This window comes from Mustela putorius, unplaced genomic scaffold, assembly GCF_011764305.1.
Source record: "Mustela putorius furo isolate JIRA1106 unplaced genomic scaffold, ASM1176430v1.1 tig00004007_pilon_pilon_pilon, whole genome shotgun sequence".
In the NCBI taxonomy this organism is placed as follows: domain Eukaryota; kingdom Metazoa; phylum Chordata; class Mammalia; order Carnivora; family Mustelidae; genus Mustela; species Mustela putorius.
This window is the reverse complement of record NW_025422145.1, coordinates 3,900,174-3,915,604: the sequence shown is the minus strand read 5'-3', so window position 1 is coordinate 3,915,604 and position 15,431 is coordinate 3,900,174. Positions and strand designations below refer to the sequence as shown.

The following is a 15,431-nucleotide window of genomic DNA, read 5'->3' as shown; positions in this document are numbered from 1 at the left end:
AGTCACTTGAGATGAGAACCACTTTATCTAAAAATGCACTGCATCATCCTTACCTGACATCCCAGATACTGGGCTCTTAAACAGTGAGAACATGGGCACTGGGGCCCTGATTACTTACTTGTTAAAAAAAGGTTCAATGAGTTTTGATCTGGCAGACACATGAATTTTTGGAGGGCTAAGAAAAGAACCTAATGAAGAAAAGAAGCAGAGTATTACATAGAGTCAAGGAGACAAAGCCTGAAAGTTCAGACAACGAACTATGTAATCAACAGCGCGGTTCAGAAGGGTTAGAGGCACTCAGTAAGGGCTGGATGCCACACCAGGTAAGAGTCAATGGGGCCTCCTGTGCCCTCTCCATGCCCCACCCCAGGCCCCTCCAAAGCTGACCTCCAGCCCTCCCACTTCTATATGGGTGAGCGGACCCCAGGGAAATGGAAGACAGGCAAGATCCACCCCAGCCCACGGTGTGTTTGGTGGAAACAGGTACGGCGGGTACCTAGGTAGTTCGCCATGGAGATGAAGCACAGCCCTGTGATATAAGCATCATAGCCGGCCTCGTGGAGCTGCTCCGTAGCTGTGTCGTAACTTGGAAAACCTTCCGCACTTTCTAAAGAGGAGAAAGAAAAAAGAGTTTTCCTAAGGATATCACAAATCGTGAAGACAGGCAGGTACACCACCCTACCCAGTCCAGATGGCATTGGTATGTGCCGCAGAAGAATCCTCGACAAGCAGGAAAAGGCTACCTCCTTCTTTATTCTCTCTGCACAAGACCTTGCAGTGTGAGATAAAAGGGTCACTGAAAATGAGGGCTTGGGTCTAGACTAAAGAAATGGCTCAGTGACATCATCAAAGACCCAGCCACAGGCCTCCTGTCAGCACAGTGGTGGGCACTATTTACGATCATGCATAACTTGCCCTATGACAGATGACCCCTCTTCTGACCGCTTTCTGAAGTCCCAAGGAGCTTCTTCCCTGAGGACACGGGGACATAACAAGTATTTCAGTCATGACTAATGACAGCATGGAGTTGTACGTCCCACTGAGTCTGAATCTGTGTTCCACCATTTACCTGCTACGTGATCCTGGGCAAGTCACTTCTCCTCTGGGCCTCCACTTTGGCAGAATGGAGAGAAAAACCAATCCCCCTGCCATGGAGCTTTTAGGAGGATCAAATGATCTGACGCCAGGAACGCTCTCACATGGTGCTGGGCACGTGGTCCATGCTCAGTCACTGGTAACCATCAAGACCCAGACCTCCCTTCCAAAAGGCAAAAGGCCCTTCAATATTGGCAGCTCAATTCAACATTGCCCTCTGCTCTTTCCGAGCTATTGGATCTAAAGATGGAGGCACAACGAACTCCAAAGATAGATCAGAACTTACTGTCACGCTGCCCATGGAACATGGGGCCACTTCACAGGAGAGAGCATTTTACAACAGGATTCTTACATCACACTGACACACACTGCCAGGTACCAGACTATTACATGGAAAGAATGGGATAAAACGGTAACTCCTAGGGGTGCTTGGTTTCGGCTTAGGTCATGATCGCAGAGTCATGAGCTCGAGCCTGGCCTCCAGCTCTGCGCTCACTGCAAGGTCTGCTTGAGATTCTCTTTCTCTCCCTCTACCCCTCCTGCTCGTGCTCTCTAAAATAAATAAATAAATCTCAAAAACAAAAAAAACTGTAACTCATAAATATTTCCTAGAACCGTTCTGGAAATGAATATCAAAAACACTATAACAGAACCAAAAGCATGAATGGGAATTAAGAATAAAAAGACTAACTATTCTTATGTGACTATAAGGCTCTTTAGGCAAGAATTTGTTAACCCCATATTAAATATTAGACTCCAAGCTTTAAAAAAGTCTTTTAACATGATAGCCAAGAAAGTAATATCCTCTACTCCACCACCAGCTGAAACACTATTTCCAAAATCAATTATTTCCATCATACCGTTACAGAGAAGGTCTAGGCTTTCTTCCCTCACCCTCACTCCTTTTCTTAATTCCTTTTTTGGACTATTACCCAGAAAGGCAAGCAAATAGCTGTAATCTTGGCTGCTTTAGTACCTTCCATTGTCAATTTCCAAACCATCAGTCCAATTATCAATGTCTTCAGAAGTCTGCAGGCTGCAGCTAATGGAATGCTAATTACAGCGTCAGCAGCAAAATGAAGCGTATAGGAACCAAGGAAGAGACACGTGGCAGGTTCACTGAACACCTGGGACCCAGGGGCCCAGGGACCAGGACATGGTAACACATCTCTGCCCCAAGAAACATTCTCCCTACTCTGCTTCTCCTCACTGATGCTGTCCCACAGCTAAGCCACCTCTGATGGGAGGCAAGGCTGGAGACTCTCCTTCCTCATCCGGAAACCCAGGTCTTGGGCTTTTCTGAGACAAAAGTGTATTCTCAACCTCTGGCAATTAATCACCGATTCTTTGTCTCCACTTAAACAATGCACTACAGAAAAGAAAGACATCAAATTTTGGGAGAATTCCAAGCATTAGGAAATTAAAGCCCTGAAGCTTTAATTGCTAAACTTCTCAATGAATGGGCTACCCCACCCAAATCTATAAACATAAAACATACATAAGATTACGAGACCAGGGGCGCCTGGGTGGCTCAGTGGGTTAAAGCCTCTGCCTTCAGCTCAGGTCATGATCCCAGGGTACTGGGATCGGCCTGCATCGGGCTCCCTGCTTGGCGGGGTCGGTGGTAGGGGGCTGCTTCCTCCTCTCTCCCTCTGCTTGTCTCTCTGCCTACTTGTGATCTCTGTCTATCAGATAAATAAATAAAATCTTTAAAAAAAAAAAAGATTATGAGACCATCTCTATTCAGAAAGCAGTAATTCAATACAGGGCATGAGCAAGTTAACTCCGCCAAAATCTGTAGCTGTGCATATGTCTAGAACAGGTTCACCCTTTCTTCTATGATACCCCTGATCACAAGCCCTGGGGGCACTATCGGGATCACTTTATTTTCTTACCAACTTTAGGAGGGTTGAAAGGTGTCTCTTTTAACCGCTTTTCCAATTCTGCGAGAGATGTGTTGTTAATGATATCCTGCAAACCAGGAAGCAGAGAATTATGAGCTTTAATCATCTCAGCATAACATACAGGAGAGATTCACTGAATGTCAGGACCGGGGGGGAAAAAAAAAAAAGTATATCTAGCTTTGTTCCTTTGCGTTCTTTAAAGAAATACAAGAGTCATGGTTTGGTCAGCGTGAGAGAGACAGCAAGGGTCAGGTTCGACGTGCAGGAAGTATCACCATAGCATAGGTCTTTGGGAGAGGTGTCAACTACCTACAGGACTTGGACCAGAAAGGTGTGCTGTTCTGGCACTCAGTTCACTCAGTGAGGTGAAGTCACTTCACAAAATAGCAAATGATTTCACTTTTACCTGAGTTTTCCTGATTAGAAAATATAACCAAAAATCAAGAAAATAAATATATAAATCAAGAAAATAAAAACCAAAATATATAAAATCAAGAAAATGAAGTGTGTACACGTGTAACCTATTCAGAAATGCATTTTATATATATGTATACAGAAATACACGTGTGTGTGTATTGTTTTTTCTTTTTCTTTCTTTCTTTTTTTTTTTTTTTTAAGTAAGATCTGTGCCCAGCATGAGGCTTGAACTCCTGACCCGGAGATCAAGAGTCACATGCTCTACCGACTGACCTAGCAAGGTACCCCACTCCAACCCCCCCCAAAATACATTATATATTTTAATATTAAAAATGTTTACATTCAAACACAGTATAGAGGAGAAAAAAAGTAATTCCAACACCCAAAGACAAGCACTAATCATATTTCTATATATTTATCTCTACTCTTTTCCTCATTTTTTTTTCTTTTTTGGACGTATTTGAAAATAACATTTCAATTAGACCAGAATTCCAAGCTCCTAGTACCAATTCAGAACAATTCAAAACAGATTATCACTGAGAGCTCCAATTTAAAGAATTACCTTAAAAGGTTGTGTGCTGGCCATCAATTTTGTATCCAAGAGTCTGGAAACAAAAGAAATGTTAATAAGGAAAACACAATACACAACAGTGTCCAGAATATTATTTTTTACTCAAATGAAGAGACAGCCTCTGGTCCTAAAAGCTGACAAGAGAACTAAGCATGTGAGCCACTGTCACCCAGCACTAAGGCCACTGCTACGTCAGATAGGCTCAGTCCTCACAACCCTCTTCATCGAGAGGCTCTATCGTGCTCAGAGCACAAGTTCTAGAACTGCTTGTACCCCGGGCTACATTGATTCCAAGGGGAAGGCGAAGATCTTTGGAAGTTTTTCCACAGTTCAAATACTGCGTAGGTCTAGTTCCCCAAGTTCCTAGCTACTATACTACCCAGATTTGCACAAGATAAACTCTTGGAAGCTCAAATCTACATTTGGTAGTTTCACGCTATTGTTATTTCTTAGAATTCTGTTTCAGAGATTGGAATAATGAAAAAAAAATGGAGACAGATACTAGTATGAAAACTCTTGCCTTTGACATGACTGTGAACAGGAGAGATAACAGGGCCGAATTAGGCCAGACGTAAGAGCAACAGCTCTGTGGCCACACCTCCCCGTCTTCAGATGGGTCCTCAAACACAGATCCTAACTCTGGAGGCCCCACGTGGCTGACACGTGACTCACCAGACATGCGACAGAGCAGAAGTACCCTGACACCTTAACCATGGGAGCCACTATCAGGTTAAGGTACCGACTTAGAGATGAGGGGAAAAGTCGCCAGCCGGGCAGTTCTCGACTGGCCACAGGACACTGTCAACTGGTCACGTGAGTGGGACAGGGCCCATCTGGCAGACAAGAGGGACAAGAGCCCACTCAGGAGGACTGCACGCACTCTTCAGAGATCTGGGTGTGGGGGGAGGAAAAAGCCGGGTGCTCTCAGTTCAAATTCTGGTTTTTAATGCAATAAAATTGATTGTGAGCTATAAAAGCAAGCAGTCACAGTTGGCCCTAGAAACCATTAACTAGCTATTAGCAGCTGGATTGTAATCATCTTCAGGTAATTACTATTATCACTATTTATTACCTGTTTGTATCTTCTACAGCAGGAGAACTCTTTTGAGTGAAGGATAATGAATCCCCAAAGAAAGCTTACCTAGGGAAAACACACGTTGTCATCTCCTTAAATTCATTTAGGTCCTAAAAGAAAAACGCACAGACAATGACTTGCTGTGATTTTACAAATACAGTCACAATACTGAAAATACACATAAATATTTCAAGCACCATAGCTCTCTTCTCAAACTGTGATACCTCACACAGGCCCTTTAGGCTCAACTGTCAGATCTGCTCCTAGGTAATAATCACTTTCTGAAAATCGTCACAATGTCCCGATGGGGAATCGTATGATCTGACATAAAACTTTTGCATAACCATAACAGAAAAAATTGAGCATGTTATGCCTGAAACAGAGGAAGGGGGCAAAGTTTCTAATATATGTAGAAAGCTTCCAGTAATAGTTCTATCAAATGAATCCGTCAAAACAATGAGGCTAGCAGAGTTATGTAAGTAAAATGGTTTATACAGAAAATGGACCTACTGTAAATTAGGCTATACCTTCACTGAGAACATCTCCGAAATGCTAGTTAAAATGGCCATTAAAACACCGATTTTCCAACATGTACAAAGCATGCTTTAACTACTCAGAAAACTGCTAAAGAAACACCAGTAACAAGTGCTTAAATTAGACAATTCATTTCCCAGTTTATTTTGATCAGGAAGTCTAAAGCCGAAATGAGATGGATCTAATTTTGAATGAACTCATTTCCATACATAATTGCCACAGCAGACTGAGTAGTCACACTCCTGACCCTTTGTAACTACGCTTCTCTTCAGCGTTATTCATGCTTCACAGCAAACTGCCATTTCCAATTAGCTTTCCAAGCCTGTAAATACAGGCCGTATTTAACCAGTTTGGAATATTTACCAGCTTTTCAATGGCTATCGTTAAATTGACAGACAATACATGAACAAGTGGTTTCAGGGCTGAGGTCGAACAAAAATCCAAGAATGGGGGCGCCTGGGTGGCTCAGTGGGTTAAAGCCTCTGCCTTCGGCTCAAATCATGATCCCAGGGTCCTGGGATCCAGCTCTGTGTCAGGCTCTCTGCTCAACAGGAAGCCTGCTTCCCCATCTCTCTCTGCCTGCCTCTCTGTCTACTTGTGATCTCTGTCTGTCAAATAAATAAATAAAAATCTTAAAAAAAATAAAAGGTTATACTGCTTGTCTGAGGAGCTAATCACCTAGAAGAAAGGGCAGGATGAAGAAAACACATATGCTCAAAAGCTATACCGTTTTGTGGGAGTTCAGAGAAGGAAAAAAAGCAGCTCCTGGGCAAGGCAGCAGACAGGGAAACCTTCGGGAAAGAGGCATGCACCAGACCTTGGTAAAGCTGTACACAGGCAAAGGAGGAGGAAAGCTGGAGACAATTCAGAGAGGAGAAAATGGTATACCAAAGCCACAGACAGGCAAAAGCACAAAGCAGTCCCAGGAACAAATGAGCCAGTCTTGCTGGGAGTAAGGAGGGTTTTAAGTGACTAGAAGATACAGAGCTGTTGGGCCAGATCATAGAAATCTTGCCATGCCAGGCTAAAAAGAATCAGCTGTAGAGAAAAGCAAAGAACATGGGATTAGGTTCAGAATTTTGAGCAGGGTCAGTGATGTGAACAGAACCATGTGTCAGATTATAAAACTGGCACCATCAGGGGCGCCTGGGTGGCTCAGTGGGTTAAAGCCTCTGCCTTCGGCTCAAATCATGATCCCAGGGTCCTGGGATCAAGCCCTGAATTGGGCTCTCTGCTCCGTGGGGAGCCTGCTTCCTCCTCTCTCTCTGCCTGCCTCTCTGCCTACTTGTGATCTCTGTCTGTCAAATAAATAAATAAAATCTTAAAAAAAAAAAAAACTGGCACAATCAGAAGATACTCATTTGTTAAATCAATATTTAATGCCCACTATGTGTCAAGCTCTGTTTGGTTAAACCAGTCACTTCCCTGGTTTAAAGGTCAAAAAATCATGAGAGGAGCTGCTATGCTTTGGTCTAATTGGCCAAAAGAAGTGGTTGACCTGAAGTAACCATCAGCTCTTTCCATCTGGACACTGCCCATTCACACCCATCATGTTCGAGACTCAGCACCAGGAAGTCTTTGAGTCCCAGAGGGCGTGATACCATTTTCCTGAGAAGCAATGACAACGTTGAGGTTGCGGAAACAGGGCAAGGGGAGCAAGAGACCCGCTGTAGCCCGAGCTGGGCTTTGTTGGGCTTTTCCAAAGAAAGTCATCAAGATCCCAATGGAACAATGTCTCATAAGAAAGTGAAGTGGGGCGCCTGGGGGGCTCAGTGGGTTACGTGTCTGACTCTTCATTTTGGCTCAAGCCATGATCTCAGGGCTTTGAGCCTGAGCCCCATGTCAGGCTCCACACTGGGCATGGGACCTGTCTAAGATTCTCTCTGCCCCTCCTCTCCCCTGCAAAAGAAAACAGAGAGAATAAAGGAGAGGGAAGACATGGTGATGGGAGGCAAGCAAGATGAGCCCAGGTGCATAGTTAGGGAGCAGAAGGGGAAGAGACAAGAAGAGAAAGTCTTTTCCTGAGGAGCCAAAGAGGCGTGTGCCTTGGTGCCCTGAACCAGCCTGGCTCCAAGAGCAAAAAACCACCACGGTTAACGGAGATTCTAAGGGAGCAACCTAGCAAGAGGTCACCACAAATGGTGCAGGACCTGATCTGGTTTAGTTGACCTGAAACACGGCTCACCTTCAATGGCCCCATTATGGCTAATGTTAGCAGCAGCACACTAGAAGCCCACACCTGTGGCCGGAAACCCCTGCCCGGCACTAACCGAAAAAAAAAAAAATACTAGCGTCAAGTCGAAATAAATGTCCAACTCTGCTCTGGCAATGGCAGATCTGAAGATCCCTTACAACGGCTGATAAGTACCTCTTTTCAAAAAGGTACCCCTGAGCACATGAGACTCTCTCCGGGAATGTGCTGCATACGAGGGAACAGCACTCGGTACAGAATGCTTTCTCTGTAATAAGGAATTGTGGATTTTTTCTTTTATTTTTTCTTTTTTCAAGTTTTATTTTAATTCCAGCTAACACAGTGTTGTGTTAGTGTCACATGCACAACACAGTGATTCAACACTTGCGTACAACACCCGGAGCTCGTCACAAGGGCACTCCGTTCCACCACCTGTTCCCTCCTTCCTCCCCCCTCCCCCCCACCACCCCCAACCGTCAGTGTGTTCTCTGGAATTAAGCGTCTGTTTCTTGGTTTGTCTCTCTCTCGCCTTTTTTGCCCCCTTTACTCATTTGTTGTCTTGTCTTCAACTCCACATGTAAGCGAAATCCTATGGTATTTGTCTTTGACTGACTTCTTTCATTTAGCCTAATATGCTCTAGTTCCATTCACGTCAAGTCGCTGCAAATGGCAAGAAATGGTGGATTTTTAACCCAGGCGGGCAGGCAGAGGTCACTTACCGCAGGCAGAGGGCAGTAGAACTGATGAACTGTGTGCATGACATCCAAGAGCATGTTGTGTCCAATAACGAGCTTTCCCTAAAGAAAGTCAGGGTTAAGCAGAAGACTTCTTGGCACAAAATTTTATTAGGGCTTGAGGGTGAAATGTAGGGCTCAGAATCTATAAGGATTTTGTACTGAACTTACCTTTTGATATTAAAAAAAAAAAAACACAACCAAAACCTGCAGGGGTGCCTGGGTGGCTCAGTGGGTTAAGCCTCTGCTTTCAGCTCAGGTCATGGTCTCAGAGTCCTGGGATCGAACCCCAAGTTGGGCTCTCTGCTCAGCGGGGAGCCTGCCTCCTCCTCTCTCTGTGCCTGCCTCTTTGACTACTTGTAATCTCTATCAAATAAATAAATAAAATCTTAAAAAAAAAAAACCGCAAATAAATGTTAGGGCTGGTTTTATTCCTCTTCAGTCTTAAGAGCGCACAATCCGTTCTGCAAAGTAAAAACCCCAATGACTTTGATTTCATTGATCGTCTCTGCTTTTTATTCATCTTATCATCCCCAAGAATCAGAAGGGGTAAAATTTTTATTGAAGAGCTCAAAAACTAAGTGAAAAGTCTAAGTTACCCTGAGCTGTTAAGAATTTGTGAATGGGCTCCAAATATCTACTCTAGAAGTATATTCCTTAAAACAATTCATTTATTTTTAAAAGACATATTCATGACAACAGGGAAAGGTAAAAATAATTAATTTCTCATTCTATTAAACAGAATGAATCCTTGTTCCCTTCAATCTATGTCAAAATTCACGGGGCATGTTCTTAAATACCATCTCCAGTGCAATTTATTGCTTTTCTACCAACTGAAGTACAATATGTGTTCAAGAAACCACTGCTTTGTGGTAAAAACTAGACTACCAAAATGGAACGTCGTCCTCACTTTAACCAGCCAGGTGACACCATTTTTAACAGAAAGTGACTGGCCGTCACAGCGGAGCTTCTGACTGTGTCCCAGGGCACCATCAGAGGGAAACTTCTCGACTCATAGGGCCAAATGTAATTCTTAGAAATGAATAGCTCTACACGAAATCTTCCAAATCCAACAGCCAAGCTGTCCTTTGGGCGTGGAAACACCACAGTCGTACCTCGTGCCAGATCTGGGCTTCTAAACACCATTATCCAATAAAAGGAACCAGGACTCCTTGGAGAACTCGTGGATTCTAGAACTGAGGCAGGGAAAATACCATGTGGTCTGAACATCTTGTGATGCCAGAGAATGAGGAGGTACTCAAAAAAGGATGGGGGCCGGGGCGCCTGGGTGGCTCAGCCGGTTAAGCATCTGACTCTTGATTTCGGCTCAGGTCATGATCTCAGGGTGGTGAGATCGAGCCCCACATGGCGCTCCACGCTGGCCATGGACTCTGTGTTTAAGATTCTTCCTCTCCCTCTGGCTCCTCCCTGACCCCCACCCGGTCCCCCACCAAAAAAACAAAATAAAAAAGGGGCTTGTCCAAAGAACACAGAAGCCAACCTAAAGAAGTTCCCATGGCCAAAGGTGGTACAATTTAAGCAACGAAAGAAACAAAATGCTAGACGATAATCTGCAGAATAAAATAAATTCCCCTGAGTCCATGCTCCTAAATATTGTTTTAAATGAATGAACAGGAAAGAAGGGACAGCTCTTCCTTACAGAAGAATTACAAGAACAAGCGTAGAAAGAAAGAGGAAATACAAACTTGCCATTAAAACCCCAGAGTAATAACGGCTGTGGGCAAAATCACCAAGTTGCTGTATTACCAGTCAAGAGTCCAAAAAAACAGGCTTCCCATAGTCTCAAAGTATCTCCCCCAGTTTATTAACCACGAAGGGAATGTTACAGAACACAAATCCAGCGGACAGCATCTCCCCCAACTGATCAAGGCCAAGATCAGGAGCTATCATTTCTGTGGCATTCTTGCCAGCACTGTATACCGCCAATCTAATCACAAGAAAAGATCGGACAAACCTACACTGATGGATCTTTGACAAAGTGACAATCAAGATTCTTTAAACACACTGAGATTATAGGGGTGCCTGAGTGGCTGAGTTGGTTCACCATGTGACTTTTTTTTTTCCCTCCACCATGTGAATCTTGATTTCGGCTCTGGTCACCATCTCAGGTAGTGGGATCAAGCCCGCATCTGTCTCTGTGCTTTGGCGCAGAGCCTACTTGTCCCTGTCCCTCTGTTCCTCTCTGGCCCATGCGTGCTCGCTTTCTCTCTCTCTCTCTCTCTATCCAATAAATAAATAAAATCTTTAACAACAAAAGCACTGAGATTACAACAGACAACAAAAGACTGCTGAAGACTAAGGAAAAGAAACAAGTAAATGCAACGTGGGGTCCTGGAAAGAACCATGAACTCAGTGGGGAAAGTGACGATGTTCCAATAAGACCTAGAGTCTGGTTCATAACATGGTATCAGCTTTCATCTCCTGGTTCTGATAACCGCAGGGTTACAGGAGGCATCCGAAGGGTAGCGAGGTGAGGGACCTAGGGAAACTCTGTACTGTTTCTGCGACTGCTGTGAGTGTAAAATTCATACTAAATGAAGTTTTTTAACATTATAGAAAACACAGATTTACTACTAAGAGAAGCAGGGAAAGACTGCGGTGTGACGTACATATTTGTGAGTACTGAGTATTCACTGGCTTTACAGACCCTGTGTCTGTGTTTATAAGGTATGTGACTTCTAAATTTTAAATGTCTGAGTCACTGATAAAGGGGACTTTTCCTGGTAGTATACTTTGTGATGTTAACCACCAACAGTCAACAATGTGTCGTGCACTGGTCTGTAGGAGACTGACAACACGGAGACGCACACAGCCAGCTAAGGCACCTGGGTATGAACCAGGCCAACAGAGCCAACTATCAGAGTGGCCACGAGAGAGCTGAAGGCCAAGGGACACCCCACAGGTCTGTATTCAGGGCCAGCCTCGGTCAAATCAACCACTTCCCTGAAATCTCTGGCTGAGTGTGGATGATACAAGCAAATGTGACCAGAAACTCCTCCTTGCTTCTCTGGTATCCAGAGTCTTAGCCACTTATGACCTGACTCATCCGACTTTCCATCCTGTTCTGGTTACTTCGTGGTCTTCTCTCACGGGGCTCTAGAACTGCTGTTCATTCCTAGTGGGGACAATGGCATGCCTCAAGGTCTTCTGTTCTCACAAGCCTGCACATCACAGTGAGACAGCTACAGGAGGAACACGGAGGGAACCTCCACGACCTCAAAGTGTCCTACGTAGGAAGCTCAGCACTCAGGGGACAAGATGATTCCTTCTCTAGGGGGCACAATTCCTTCTCCCATGGCCAACTACTCTAGGAACAGAAAGTCTTAGCCTCCAGGCGGTTGAGCATCCCAGCGAGCTGTCTGACTCGAATGTGTAATCCACAAAGCACCAGCAGCCTGACCCAGTGTATCTACGCAAGATGTGGAGGCCTCTTTTCCAACAGGTTAGGGAACAAGCAAAAATGTCTGCCATACTGATCACAGAATGCTCTAGCATATTTACAAAAATGATCAACACATTTTTAAAACTTATCAAATATCATCAAGGCTACCACACAGAAGATTCAGTTACATTTGTGCAGAAGAACTCAACATAATTATTTTTATCCTCTAGATTCTTCTAATTATGGAACAAAAACACCCTCAGTCAGATACCACATTATCTCCTACTATACTCCTTACTTGCTTATTCTACTTCCTGAGAATGGTTTTGAGAATAATAAAGGTTAGTTTCATGTAGCTGTATAAGGAAATCATAGTATAATCTTTCCACGTTTTATACAAAAAAACCTTTTTTAATTTTTTTATTTTTAAGTAATCTCTCCACCAAAGTGGGGCTCGAACTCACAACCCTCAGATCAAGAGTCACAGGCTCTACGAGCTGAGCCAGCCAGGTGCCCCTACGAGAAAACCTTCTGGAAAATGGTACAGATCCTATCGGCAATTATGATGTCACTGAGCACATTATAACCACGGTCTCCCTCCACACTAGGTAAACATTCTACACGTGGCCAAATGTGTAACTGGCAATGACGACTTAAGCGTTTCAACCTAAATGTTATGCTCAGGAATCTAGTTAAAAAGAAAAAGCCTGGGGGTGCCTGGGTGGCTCAGTCATTAAGCATCTGCCTTTGGCTCGGGTCATGATTCCAGGGTCCCGGGATCGAGCCCCACATCAGTCTCCCTCATGGTGAGGAGCCTGCTTCTCCCTCTCCCACTTCCCTCCTTATGCTTATGTTCCCTCCCTCGCCATCTCTCTGTCAAATGATAAATAAATAAAAATCTTAAAAAAAAAAAAAGCCCGGTTCACTTACCGAATTGGCAATGGCGTGGATGACTCTAGAAAACCCCACAGCATCATTCAGTTCTTCCTGATTTAGAGAAACAAACCAAGACAACTACTGACCTACAGATATTCCTTATTTGAACAGGTTAAAGCGTAGCCCCCCGAAACACTTTAGTGTTATCCTGAGTTAGACAGCTTTAGTTTCCCCGTTCTGTCTTCATCATCCCAAAGAACTGCCTCTGAAATAACCTATGTACACACCTTTCTTCTGTTTTTAAATGTGGAATGAGCAAGTCCCAAATTATTCATTAGTTACTAAAATAACGGTACCGAGGGTTTACCCATCACTTCGCATCATCTGCTGGAATTTCCAAGTCCCCCAAGTGGCCTTAAAAACACAAACTCTTCGGAGCTGCCACCTGCTGGCCAAATTCAATACTGCAGTAAATTCGGAGGGAGCCCATCCAGCAGTGGGCTGGCTGATCCAATCAAGCATTGTCATAAAGCCTGGCTTTCTTCCTTGCCAAATGCATTTCCGTACATTTAAAACATAGCACTCTGAGACTCAGCCCTACCCAGTTTCTTCTCTCCTTTCCTCCCAGTGATGTCCTAAGAGGCTCAATTTCTCTATCTGGACACCCTGTCCTCAGCGCTATGCTGGATGCACCTGCTGTCCCTTCCTGTCTCATCAGAGCTCTGTTACTGGAGACTTCTCTCCGCTCGCTAGCTCCTTGCAGCCCTCTGCTCTCTGGGCTCGCCCTCAGTGAAACTGCTCATCTCTGCAAACTACTCCCAAGGCTAACAAGTGATGGCGGGCATAGGGAGAAACTGGCACACTCGTTCCCTGGTGGTGAGAATGTAAAGGGATTCGGTCGCTATGGAAAACGGTACGGCAGTGCCCCCAAAAATTAAATACAGAATTTTCCTATGACCCAGCGATTTCATGTCTGGGTATATACGCGGGAGAACTGAAAACAGGGACTCCAAGAGATACCGCACACCCATGATCAGAGGAGCATTATTCACAAGAACCAAAAGGCAGAAGGACCAAGTGTCCATGACAGATGGATGAAGAAAACGTGGTCTCCACAGGCAGTGGACTACTAGTCAGCTTAAAAAGGAAGGGAATTCTGACACCTGCTACTGCACGGCTGAACCCGGAGGACAGTGTGCTGAATGAACTAAGCCAGCCCCTGAAAGACAAATGCTGGATGATTCCACTCACATGAGGTGCCTAGAGTGGTCTGACTCAGAGAGACAAAGTAGAAGGGTGGATGGCAGGGCTGGTGGGGGAGACAGTTAGTATTTAAGGGGATGAGAACGGTTACAGGGAAGGACGGGGTGCCTACACAAGGGGAAAGCACTTAACACTATAGAACTGTGCACTTCGAAACAGGAGAGTAAATTTTCTGTTATGTGTACTTTCCCACAATTAAAACTTTTTAATTTTTAAGAATATGTTTTTTTAAAAAACTTTATAATCCTATGCAAATGTCTGAATGACATGTTTTAGGACTTTCTCCCAGATAGACTATTAACTCTTAGGAAAAGCCATGAATCATTCATTCTGGGGCGCCCTGGGTGGCTCAGGTGGTTAAGCGTCTGCCTTCGGCTCCAGGGCATGATCGCGGGGTCCTGGGATCGAGCCCCGCGTCGGGCTCCCTGCTCAGCGGTGTGTCCGCTTCTCCCTCTCCTCCTCCCTCCTGCTCGGTGCTAACTTGCTATCTCGCTTTCCCTCTCAAATAAATAAATAAATAATTTGTTCTCATGCCCTCTGCACCTACCATAATGCTTGAACACACGGTGAATACACTAGAAACGGCGAATAAGTAATTTCACCCTAACTCCTACGCCAGAATGTTCATTGTTCCTTGTAACCAGAAGATCCTTCTTGCCAGGTGGGTTAGCCGTTGAATTCCTGGAAGGATGAGTGCTGCGCTGGGGTCGCTGCTAAGTATCTCAGTTCCCTGGGGTCTCAGATTTCTGTCTTGTTCTCCCCTCTGTCCTCTGGGTTGGAACTAGCTCTCAAAACCATTATTAAACTTTTACTGCCACACTTAAAAATCATTATTATTTAAAAAAAAAATAAGGAAAACTATTCCCAAGGCTAAACCCAGTGGCCACATCTCCGTTTTTATCCTTAACTTCTTCTCTGCTCACATTCCCCTCTTCAACACTCTCCTCCCTTGGCTGCTGGTCACAAGACCCTCTGGGTACATTTTCCTACTCCTGCTTATCATTTAAATGCCAGATTCCCTCAGGAACCCAGCCCAGACCATCTAATCCTGGTTCTTCGGCACACTGTAGGTGCTCCAGCCCGGTGCTGGTCTCCGGACCGATGACAGCCACACCTAGCCCTCACCTCACCTTCTCTCCTGCGTGCCAGAAGGACAAGCCCGCTGATAGGACATCCCAAGACATCTACAATGTCATCAGGTCAAAAACAGAAGGTAAAGTCCTTGTCCAATGTGGGGGGACACCTATGCCGTGGTACCTGGTGACTTAGCACGTTTCCACACAGGCAAAGGCCTGAGTCCCGACCCGTCTCTGTGCTGGTGGAACACCCCGGAAGAGCAGGTAGGAGGCTGGCACAAGGGTTTCTCAC

General features: G+C 44.7%; 1 protein-coding gene across 4 annotated transcripts in view; it reads right to left on the bottom strand.

The window, feature by feature from the left end:
- The window catches only part of PARN (poly(A)-specific ribonuclease), a 156,955-nt gene that overhangs the window by 121,512 nt on the left and 20,012 nt on the right, over positions 1-15,431 (bottom strand). For all 4 annotated transcript variants that reach the window (XR_006604318.1, XM_045071921.1, XM_004750348.3 and 1 more), the window contains exons 12-18: positions 12,855-12,911; positions 8,507-8,584; positions 5,129-5,172; positions 3,979-4,021; positions 2,991-3,066; positions 497-607; positions 119-188 (exon numbers count right to left, since the gene is read on the bottom strand). Coding sequence is in view for 3 of the 4 variants with exons in the window: in XM_045071921.1 (XP_044927856.1) it covers positions 119-188; positions 497-607; positions 2,991-3,066; positions 3,979-4,021; positions 5,129-5,172; positions 8,507-8,584; positions 12,855-12,911 (479 nt within the window). In the remaining variant the exon portion in view is untranslated. The remainder of the gene's footprint in view (positions 1-118; positions 189-496; positions 608-2,990; positions 3,067-3,978; positions 4,022-5,128; positions 5,173-8,506; positions 8,585-12,854; positions 12,912-15,431) is intronic.